The sequence below is a fragment of the Dipodomys spectabilis genome, unplaced genomic scaffold, assembly GCF_019054845.1.
Source record: "Dipodomys spectabilis isolate Male_0828 unplaced genomic scaffold, ASM1905484v1 ptg000163l, whole genome shotgun sequence".
NCBI lineage: Eukaryota > Metazoa > Chordata > Mammalia > Rodentia > Heteromyidae > Dipodomys > Dipodomys spectabilis.
In genome coordinates, this window is record NW_024870840.1 from 13005380 (window position 1) to 13017727 (window position 12348).

At 36.0% G+C, this 12348-nt stretch overlaps 1 protein-coding gene across 2 annotated transcripts in view; it reads right to left on the minus strand.

Moving 5' to 3' along the window:
* Washc3 (WASH complex subunit 3) overlaps positions 1-12348 on the minus strand; it is a 38752-nt gene that overhangs the window by 9069 nt on the left and 17335 nt on the right. For both annotated transcript variants that reach the window (XM_042693380.1, XM_042693378.1), the window contains exon 6: positions 868-932. In XM_042693380.1, the coding sequence (XP_042549314.1) occupies positions 868-932 (65 nt within the window). The remainder of the gene's footprint in view (positions 1-867; positions 933-12348) is intronic.

A 12348-nucleotide genomic window follows, 5' to 3' on the forward strand; every position in this document is an offset into this window, starting at 1 on the left:
AAAATCAGAAATGGCGCAATGGCTCAAGTGGTAGAGCACTAGCCTTGAGCTGAAGAGCTGAGGGACAGAGTTCAGGTGCAGAGTTCAAGCCCCACGACCAACAACAACAAGAGAGAGAGAGAGAGAGAGAGAGAGAGAGAGACTGCAAATTGCAAATTCTGGACTTGATGGCAAAAGTATTTATATATAATTTTTAGATGTTAGGCTATATTTGCAGAGTCACAGATAATATGAAGCAAGAAAGAACATAAATATAAAAAAATTTTACAAAGACATCTACTCAGGCTTTAGTAGATGGCTCAAAAGAGAATGGAGGAAGGGAAAGTTGGAGAAAAATGCGGGGGGTAACAATGTTTGACAAGAAATGTACTCACTACCTTATGTATGTAATTGTAACTTCTGTGTACATCACCTTGACAATAAAATTAAGTTCCTGTGTACATCACCTTGACAATAAAATTAAGTTAAAAAAGAAAGAGAATGGAACACAAATCAGGAGCTAACGTAATAACTCAGGTGAGAAATGGTGAGAGCCAGGAATAAGAGCAATGAGTATGAAGGGATATTAAAAGTGAGAGGAGGACAGTGACTGACACAGAGGTAATAAGGACGAGGGCAATTAAAGAGGCTTTTCAAGTTGCTAATGAGAACACTGCTGGCTGAATTATACTGAACGTAGGCTTAGGCTGGCCAGAGGGTAACACATAAACAGAAGCAGGTAGAGGGATTGGATATTCGGCAGAGAAGCATGCCATATTTTACATCCTTAAGAGAGAGTACCGTGTGTGTGTGTGTGTGTCTGTGTGTGTGTGTGTGTGTGTGTGTGTGTGTGTGTGTGTGTAGTATGATTATGTGAGAGTTACTTACTCAAGAAGATCTGGATCTAGTCCTTCTGATATCATTTTGTTTCTTATTGCCATCACTGGAACACCCTAAGCAAAAGACATAAAGTAGTAACTCAGTCATTAAAAGTACTTTCTTCACTGTTGCCACATACATCTGAAATAAGATGCTTTATTACCGAATACAGATTTTAATTTGCTTTTACATTAGCATGTGCAAAAAACACTTGAATCACCTAATCAGGCATACATTTTATAGTGATTGAGTAAAATCAGTACTATCTAATACCATATTAGGTTAAACTGGACTATTAGAGTTTATTCACTACTAATTCTGCTGTATAAAAAGCAGGGATTACATTCATGTCCATTCACTAAAAGAATACATTGAAAACTCAAATGATTAAAAGTTTAGCTGAAGTAGAAATAAGAATCTTTTCAAACAAACACAAAGATTTCAAAGGTTTTTTGTTTTTTTTTTAAAATAAAACAACAATGTATATCCATGTTAATGTTTTTAAATAAATAAATGGTCCAATTCAATTTGGATATCTTAGACATAAAATTCAAAGACCCTTCAGTACTACATCATACATCTTTCCAATACCTGTACAATGCGAGCAATGACAATAATAGAATAATACTAACATTTATAATATGTGTGTTGCAGCATCCAGGTTAAGAATATCAAACCAGTAAGAAAAAGGTACATCAGAAATACTAATTCGAAAAAAAAAGAAATACTAATTTGAGAAGGAAACTGATTTGATGAATAAATAAACCCTTATGAAAGCTCACTTAGTAAATCTCTAGGGAGAGAAGACTTCAAACCTCTGCTAACTCCCTCTTCTCACATCATCTCCAAGGATGAGAAAACACTAATGTGCTGTGTTCAGTTTGAGGGTTTGGGTCATTGGATGGGACCCTTGTACTCACATCTCTTCATCACAGAAAATCTCTTTATCTTTTGGTTGAGAAAATTTTATTTCCAAAAATAAGTGTTTTATAATTTTAAAAAGCTGTTCAAGGGGCTGGGAAGGTGGCTCAAGGGTAGAGCACTTGGCCTTGCATGCATGAGGCGCTGGGTTCGATTCCTCAGCACCACATAAACAGAAAAAGCCAGAAGTGGTGCTGTGGCTCAAGTGGTAGAGTGCTAGCCTTGAGCTGAAGAGCTGAGGGACAGTGCCCAAGCCCAGAGTTCAGGTGCCACGGCCAACCAAAACAAACAAATAAAAAAGTTGCTCAAAAACCACATTTACATGAAGAATCATAATCACTTATTTTGGACGTGAAAAAGACGCACGTACCCTTTTACAGCTTGCAGGGCTGAGGCTGCAGAAGGAGGAAGCCAAGCAAGACCCACACAGGAACAAATAACCTCTTCTCTATTGTTATAAAACACCTTTTCCTCCTATATCACTAGCCAGCTGTGGTATTCAATTTGGAACCTGGGGTACAGAACTGCTTTGATGAATGCCAACTCGTTTGTATAGCTACTCGAAGATTTTATAAATATATGTATATATATGCATATATAAAACATACAATATGTAATATATACATTTATTTAAGAATCTCACAGACTTTCTTGCCTGGCTGGCTTCAAACCATGATCCTCAGATCTCAGCCTCTTGAGTAGCTAGGATTACAGGCGTGGGCCACTGGCTCCTGGCTCAGAAAACGTTACTTCAAAAAATTGTTATTTGCTGGGCGCTGGTGGCTCTTATCTCCAATTAACCACCAGAAAACTGTAAGTGGCGCTGTGGCTCAAGTGGTAGAGTGCTTGCCTTGAGCTGAAGAGCTAAGGGACAGTGCCCAGGCCCAGAGTTCAAGCCCCATGACTGACCAAAACAAAAAATGTTTTTCCAGAAAAGACAATAATAGGAAGACTCATAATCATTTATTTTAGCTGTGGAGGAGATAAGGTCTACAGGCCCTCTTATAGCTTGCCAGGTTAGTTGAGAAGCAGCATGTTCCTCTCAAATTTATAGGTCACTCAGAAGATGCAGTGAAAACAAGGCAGTGCTCATATTACCTTCATGACTGCTGTATTTGATAGTATGAATCAGGAAAGTTCAGGTAAAAATAAAAACTTAATATTTAAATATATTTGAAATGTTACATGGATGAATATAAATAGCAGCCACATAAAATTCTCCCTAAAACGATACCCCAGAAACAGCTGTTGCCCCACAAGGCAACTTTTATAAATCACTGAAATGTGAATTATTGTATTAGAAGATATAGAAGGTAGGAGCTGGGAAGGTGGCTCAGTGGTAGAGTGCTTGCCTTGCATGCCTGAGGCCCTGGGTTCGATTCCTCAGCACCACATAAGCAAAAAGAAAAAAGCTAGAAGTGGTGCTGTGGCTCAAGTGGTAGAGCGCTAGCCTTGAGCTGAAGAGCTGAGGCCCCATGACCGGACCCAAAAAAAAAAAAAAAAAAAAAGATATAGAATGTAGAAGATAAAACTCTGGGCCTTTGGTATAACTTAAAAGTTTAAAGACAAATCATTTTTAAAAATCAAGGTCAATCCAAAATCAACAGAATTATATTTGGATTAGAGGAAGTGATTAAAACTATACTATGTTTTATTTGCAGGGAAATGGATGGAGCTAGAAGAAATCATGTTGAGCAAGGTAAGCCAAGAGCAAAGAGACAAATGGCACATGGTCTCCCTGATAAGTGGATGTTAAATCCAAAATGTTAGGTGATACGACAAAATTATCAGGACTTAAGAAACAAAGGACTTCCACTCATCTGGTCGAATCACTACTAAATAACCCCATGCTGCTGATCACATACATGGTATATATGTGCACACCGGAGGGGAACAAGGAGGACAACACAGAACTAGAGGGAATCAGAGAAAAACATACAACAGCGGGACCCATCAGCTGCACAGGACATTGACCAAAATGAACTAAGCAACTCAATGGCAGTGATGGGAGGGAGGAAACAAGTGGGAAAGAGGGAACAGCTGATGCTATGCAAAACAAACAAACAAAAAGAAAATATCATCCAATATGGAAGAAATAACTCTATTGCAAAGCTCATAGAACTCATAAATGTTATAGACAATTTGCTCCATGAAAGTTAGAATGTGTTTGTGACTTTAAAGAAGCATCATTATCCCACAATACTGTGAAATTTGGGAAATTATGTAACCACTTAATAACAATAAAAAATTTGAAAAAAAACTATGTTTTAAGTAGTTAGAACTAAAATTTAAGCAAAATAGATTTTAAAATAAAATGTACTTAATAACAAAATTAACTTTTAATAATAGAGAAGTAAGCCAACTACTTAAATGACAGGAGTTTAACTTAATAATTAAATGTTATTCAACTATTTAGGATACCAGAGGGAAAGTTAGGAATTTGAAACAATTAATTAAACAAATACTCCAGCACAGAAGTGCTAAGGATAAAAGGGGAAAAGAGTAGAGTTGATGTCAGAGTTCTTATCTATATATATATAAAAAAACAAACATCTCAGCTTCAATTTACTATGGTTTGATGGTACATGGTCTTTCTACAAACTTGCCTATGTGATTTATTTATCATACATTAGCATAATCGAGAGGACATCATGTGGTTAAACAAATAAATTACAAAACCCAAAAACATGTAGGGAAGAAAAATGAGGATAAGCATGTTTCCTAAAACACAGCAAGAAAGTGTGTATGGGGTAGAGGGGAGGAGATGGATAGAAAAGTAGAAATGAAGAACAGGGACACTGGTGGAATCAGAAAAATTCTCCACTGTAACTTGTTTCACAGAACTAGTTACAATAAAATAATAATAGAAATCTGATTGGTAACCTATGATTCTGTTCTTAACTATATAGCTGGTTACAGCAGAAGTGTATGTATCTCAAAAATCCAGTGAGCTTTTTAGTCATTTCTATATATGGACGAAGGTACAACTTCTAATATTTTAACCCATCAGACATAGTATCACACCTTAATACAAATCTCATAAAGCTTGATTGACAAAAAAAAAAAGATTAATTTGTCCGTGTTGCAAAGGATGTATTCTAAAGGGATTTGCTGTTACATTTCCAGTGATGTTGCTTCAAAAATGTGTTGTTTTGTTATATTCCTCCTTAGACATCAAGTAACAGTCTCTGGTTTGTTGAACATGGAAAAGAAGTCTCCAATTTCTAATCGCCAAGAGACAAAGCTACTGGTGGTCTAAGAAGGACATGAGAGACCTCAAAACTGAAGTCTACTGAACTGTGGGATTTTTTTTGGCAAGTGATAATGGCATTTTGTCCAACATAAGTAATGAAGAAGAGAAAAAGCAGCCATAAGTCTGATGTTCCAAAAAATCATGTCTGTATTTGCGTCACTGGAGAAAGTGTGTAAAGACACACTAATGAAATTATGATGGCAGCACTAATGGTTAAATACTAGTTTCTTATATCACAAAAACTGTCTGGAGGTTTACAGACCTGCCAATACATACATACATATACATATATGTAGACATATATATATATATATGTGTGTGTGTGTTTGTTACTATGTTAATAAGAACCAAGCTACTAAATCTCTTTATAAATCATGTTGAAATTTTCCTAAAGTTTCCTAGTTTTAGATTAGTTACATCCTGGAATACAACCTGCCTCTTTTCTTAATTGCAGGGAGAGAGAATATGTAGGAATTAGAAGTAGGTTTTTTTTTCTTTTTTAGATTTAAGTGAAATCGACTCAATCATATCTTTGTCTTCTGATTTTCAATCATGCTATTAAAAATATACTGCACTTTTATAAAACACTTCAGAAGGGCACTATATGTAGAATAAATATTTGGTGATGGAAGATCACATATAATAGATAATTGTTTACTGAAAAAAATCATGACACAAAAAAGCACATGCTTTTTCCTTTTCTAGAAGCTAGCTGTCCTTTTGTCCACACTTCTAAAGTCCTAGGCTGGGATAAATGATAGGAAAGTAAAAGTTAACTTTATTTTCCTGCTAATGCTTTGTTGGTCATCATTTTACATGTCATTTGAAGGAAATTCTCTCTCTCTCTCTCTCTCTCTCTTTGTTGGTTGTAGGGCCTGAATTCTGGGCCTGGGTGCTGTTCCTCACCTCTTCAGCTCAAGGCCAGTGCTCTACCACTTGAGCCACAGCACCACTTCTGGCTTTGTTTTTGCTTAGGTAGTACTGAGGAATTGAACCCAGGGCCTCATGCATGCAAAGTAAGCACTCTACCATTGAGCCACCTTCCCCACTATTAAAAATAAATCCTCTAAAAGTTCTCCCCTGTCTTTCTTTGAAGAGGTGTATGGACAGATATGGTGTTATAGAAATTTTCAGGTAAATGAAGTAAATATGATTAGCACTTATCAAAATAAAGTGAAATTGAAAATTAAACATTCTGGTTTGAAAGGACTGTTTTAAATAAACCAGTCTATGCACTTTATATATTATTTTAATTAAAATACCAATCATACAACAATGTCATGTGGAAAAATACATTTTTTGTTGTTTCTTAAAAGTTTTATACTTAACAATAACTGATGTCAAATTTAACATCACAAACTCATTGACTTAGCAATTACTTTAAGATTTTTGTATTTTCAACTATCTTATGATCCATTTCTGTTAAAGTAATTGTAATTAAAATCAATTTTAGCCAGGCACCGGTGGCTCACTCCTGTAATCCTAGCTACTCAGGAGGCTGAGATCTGAGGATCACAGTTTAAAGCCAGCCGGGAAAAAACGTCTGTGAGACTCCAATCTCCAAAAAACCCCCAGAAAACTGGAAGTGGTGGTGCTATGGCTCAAGTGGTACAGCATGAGCCTTGAGCTGAATTGCTCAGGGACAGGTCCTAGAGTTCAAGCCCCACAACTGACAAAAAAAAAAAAAAGAGAGATTTTTCATGCGATTGTTTCTAACATATTTATAAGATTATTTCTTTGTTGCTTTGTATGTCCCTCCCCCATGGTATAACCCCTGCTTTCACTGTATATGATGTTGGTATTGTTTGTGGAGGGGAAGGGAAAAAACAAATCATTAAAACAGGGATACAGGTGGACCCATTGTAACAATGAGATGTACAAGTCGTTATGTCGAAAAACGAATTTTACAACTTTGGTGGTGGGGGGAGGCGGAGGAGGATTCGGTGGGGAGGGCGGGGGGAGAATGGGAAGGGATGGGAAGGGGAGGCTACAATGCTTGATAAGAAATGTACTCATTATCTTGCCCATGTAATTGTAACCCCTCTGTACAGTATTTTCACAATAAAAAATGTTTAAAAAAAGAGAGAATTTAATTTTAAATTATCTGATGCAATATTTAAAAACAAAACACTCAAGTATATAGTAGCCAAGTATCTATCCCCAAGTGCGATAGCATCTCTGGAAGTTCACCAGGGTGCTGACATGTGACTATTATTCAAATATGACTGAGAATTCCAAACCTTCTAAGGAGTGTAGCTCAAAATATATTTTCTAGACACCATAGGAAAGAAAATGTCATGATAAACAATTAGTCCCTGAAACAAATTATTCTCAAAATTAACACTTTGAAAACTGCACACCACTGAAGGATAGCTACCATGAAAAAGAGGTGATTTTAGTACTAAAATAGGAATAGTGGAATTAGTGGGAAAGAACAGAGGGTGAGTCAAAGGGAGGCACATATAGTATCAACAAACAGATGCTGTCAACTATACAGCTGGTAGTACCTGCGCCCATGGGGCAAGCACCCTTCCTGCCATCTCCTACCTTTATCACACATCAGGAAAGCAAGGGATGAAAAACCGAACTTAGTAGTATTATTGCTTACTGCTGACAAACATCAATAAGAAAAAGATTTTTAAAGAACAAACAAATACATAAAATGACAACACAATTTTTTGTTGTTGTTGTTGGTCACGGGGCTTGAACTCTGGGCCCAGGCAGGATCCCTCAGCTCTTCAGCTCAATGCTAGCTAGCACTCTGCCACTTTAGTCACAATGCCATTTCTAGTTTCCTGGTGGTTTAATGGAGATAAAGAGTTTCACAGACTTTCCTACTCAGGCTGGTTTTGAACCATGATCCTCAGATCTCAGTCTCTTGAGTAGGTAGGATTATAGGCATGAGCCACCTGCACCCAGCCAATACAATTTTTAAATAATACTTCCTTTAAAAAATTCAAAGAGGACCTTGCTATATTGCCCAGGTTATCCTCCGGCTTGAGCTCCTACTTCTGCTCTTGAGGGCTGAGATTACAGGTATGTGCCACTATGACCAACAGCAATGTTTCTTAGCACAAAAATCTGTGCATACTACAGCTTGTTCTGAGCACCCTCACTTTTAAGACAACAGTCAAAGGGCTCAAAAGGCAGTCACAATGGATGAAAAATAATAATCTATAATAACTGGCATAAGCCTTCACATTTGGCTTTCATTGACTTTGTCAGAGAATGAGTAATTTTTTAGATTCCGTGTCAAAAAAATACAACAAAAGTTACCCATTTATAGGTAAGTCCTCTGAGTACTCAGATTGTGGCAAAGCATAGATAACACTTTAGGTAGCTAATTGTTAAAGATTTCCTGCTTAGGAGCAAGCTTTGATATTACATTTAATATAAGACAGAATGTAGAGGAAAGAGGTAATGTGAGTTTTATTTATCCCAACTTACAGTTACTACTCATATAGTATATCATTCTGCAAAGTGTTGTGCCTTTTATCTGCCGTAGTCAAATAAATGATTCAGTGGATGAAAAAGATAACATGTCATTATTGAGTGTACAGCTTTTACCTTCAATGAACCGTGTGAAGCTAAAGCATTTTAAAAAGTGTCAATCATCTCCTAAGTCTTCATGTATTCTAAAAGCATTGACGTTGATAATGATTAGTAAAGTTTTGGTAGCATAAGAGTAATGAACCACATGTTAATGTTACCATATTCACATAAAGTTTGAGAAAGGAACACAGTTATTGAACTAAATCTACACCAGTGGATTTTTTTCACAAAATAGCTGTGGTTATACACTAACCAGTAACTTCTCCTTTTGATTACACTGGTCAAGTTATAAGGAACCTACACTAAACTATGGAAAGCTACAATGTAGCCATATCCAAAACAAGGTTTCATGACTATACCTTGTGCTATGGAAAGGATATTCTAATTCATGCTTGATGAACTTCACCAGCTTCAGCTTCTGCTTCTTTTTCTTCTTCTTTTTATTTTTTTCCCCTGGTCCTGGGGCTTGAACTCTGGGTCTGTGCCTGAGCCTACCACCACAGTGCCACTTCTGGCTTTTTGAGTAATTTATTGGAGATGAGAGTCTCGCGGAGTTTCCTGCCTGGGCTGGCTTCAAACCATGATCCTCACATCTCAGCCTCCTGAGTAACTAGGATTACAGGCGTGAGCCACCAGTACCTGACTGCGAATAGCTTCTTGAACACATTTAAGAATCATTTGGAGCCCATTTGCCATTAGGTTATGGAAGTCACATTTTCCCAGGCCAGCTTCCATGGCTGGCAACAGATGCATCAGAACCACCAGAACCAGAGATTGTTCAATTCATGTTTAAGCAAGCCAAGAAAAATAAGAGTTAAAAAAAACTAAGTGTCTGAAGAGTCTATTTTGGCAAACATGGTTTCAAAAAATACAAGGCATTAGCTTCTTAATGTAGAAGTAGGATTTTCCCAATGTACAATTTATTACTGGCAAAGTATTCACCAAACTCTGCCAGTAATAAGGGGAGATTGTTGGAAAAGTGATCTATGAGCACAATTCCAGTTATGTTATAAAAGCAGTATGTAACTTAGTAAAGGTTTGTGCTGTACTATTATGACAACAGCCATTAAATCAGAATCAATTATCCACCATGTTTGGAACACGACAGGATTCCTCGTTGAAAATTCTGTGTAAACCTTGCTTAAAAAGAAAAAAAAATCAGAAAATGCCAGCCAGGTTAATCTTATTAACTTCCATTAATAAGATCCAAATTTGATGATCAATTAGTGAATCACAAATCCAGAAGGAACTTGGGATTTTACTTTAGATACATGAATAAACTAAGGCCTTGAGAGGTGACATAACCTGAGCATGGTCATAGAAGGTTTATATGACAAAGCTGGGAAGTTACCCTAAGCTGTACTCCACAAGCAAAGGGTCAAGAACCAGGTGTACCCTGAAGCAGAGAAACCACCACTTGTTGGAACTGTTATCACTCTTATATCTCACAAAGGTAGTAAGCTAGATCTAAAAGGAAAAGGCATGGAAGTCAGAAGGCGAAGGTGTGTTTCTTGATTTGTGAATGTGGATTTGTGAGACTAGTAAGATTGTGTCGTTTCTCTGTTCAAAGGTATTTATATTAATTCAACAGTTTAAATGATTAGGCTCTAAACCAGATTGACAGCAGATGACCTGTGAGGCAGGACAGGTATAAAACTGTAAAAAGGGACAGTGAGGACCTGGGAGGAGGAAGCAGTTTTCATGGCATCCTAGAGAAAGAGCCCAGCACATAATAATATCCAGAAGAATCCTGAAAATTAAAACAAAACACAGTTTTGTAATGTTATAGGACTTGCTGTGTCTTCTTGTCTTAAGGTCACTACATGGGTGGTGCAATTTCAAGCTTTTTAGAATGGAGAAAATGCCCATAAAGCTTGAGAAATGCTCTTCTTTTCTTTGTCTTATCTAAACAATTCAGGAAGGAAGTATGAGAAAATGTTATAAGATTGCTAAGGGGTTAATGACATATTAAAGAAGATACTATAATTTGGAAAAAATTAGGCCCAATATAGATGGAATGACAAGAATTTACTCATGGAGAATTCATGTTTTTAAAACATATAACGGTACTTTAAAACAAATCAGTATTGATCTTAGGAGGTGAGAGCTTTGTGGCCTTCTGAGGGCATAGATACTGTGGGTTGTTTTTTCTTTTTTTAGTAATAGATTTTTATATTATTGATATGGTGACAGTTTATCTTAATTTATTTTTGAGTCTGGGCTATTTTTTTAAATCCTAATACAAGCATCTCCTAACAAACCGCTAACATGTAGGATTCTGAAATTCAGCTTCAATAACTTACAATAAATAAGTGTTAAACTATTCACAATCATATGTACAGGCAAGGTAGAGTTTATTGAATGAACTATGCTGATACCAGTCTTTCTCTGCAATAATAACTAAAACTAAGTTTTCAATAATAAAGTGACAGGGAAACCTTGGTCATCTTTTAAAGTTGAGAAAAACTGGGTATTTTAATGAAATCTTTTGTGGAAAGGGAAATTCTTTTTAGTACTGATAGGTAGTGAAGGTACATGAAGGTACAAACTAAAATTAGCTGGAGTTAGGCTCTTCTTTGGGCCAGCAGTCAAATTTGTTTGTCTTTGTATTTGTATCCTACTCAACTCTGATTTTCTCACAAAGAAATTGAACCACTTCATCAGGATGAACCGAAGAGAGAACACAGAAAATAAGATGTACTGCTTACCTAGAGTACAGACATACAGACCTACCTAGATTATTCTATCAGTGATAAAAATGAGTATGTCAATAGTATGGCTTATTAAGGATCTCTAATGACTTCAACTTCTGGGAAGTATCTTCTAAAGCAGTAGCATTGTCACTGTACCTCCAGTTCCAATTCTGACAGTCATGCCATATTTAAGAAGTGGGGAAAAGTATATTTAATGTGGTTTAATAATTATATAATAATTATAATTTATAATTTATTTATAATATATTTAATAATAAATCTAATAATTATAATATACTTAATAATTATAATTCAAATGATAACAATCAGTACAATTATATAATTTCTTGCAGAAGATCTCTATTTGGTCTACTCTTGGTTTGGCTCTATAAACATTTTAAATCAATCTTGAAGAAACAGGAGGACAAGTATACATTTCCAAGTAGTATAAAACTGGAATGGAGAACTAATAGGCAGGGTTTCACAGTATACGGAAAAATACTGGTTGAATGCCTATATGGGGCATGGGATTAAAGTGAATATAAAAAATTAACCAAGATAATATTATTTTTTCTTGGTTCTTTCTTGATTATAGAAATATAATATTTCAAGTATTTGTCAAAAAAGGTATGAAGTGATAAATTCCATAATGAATTCAGAAGAAAAGGCTGGACAGGTTAATGAAAAAAAAAGGTATTACGTATAGCTTTAGGAGTGGGTGGGTTTAAAATCTGGAGTGATTTACTAAGAGTTCTCATTGAAACATGTTAAGATGAGTAAAATCAGGACTTGTAGTAATCAAGAGGAGGAGAATCTAGATTCAGACGTGGCAAAGCATGAAACTTAGATGAGGAGGGATTTGTGGTTTTATCTGATTGAAGAATGGAATTCAGGACAAGGATCAGTAGAGAAAATAAAAGTTGGGTAATAAGATTCTGGGATACAGGTTGGCAAAATAAACTAAAAACAATAAAATTAAATTTAACTTGGATGAACTTCCAGTTTTAGGATGGCAGTGTAAAGATATTGCTCCCCACTTTCTTCTTAAAAATCACCCCAAACCATTAGAAA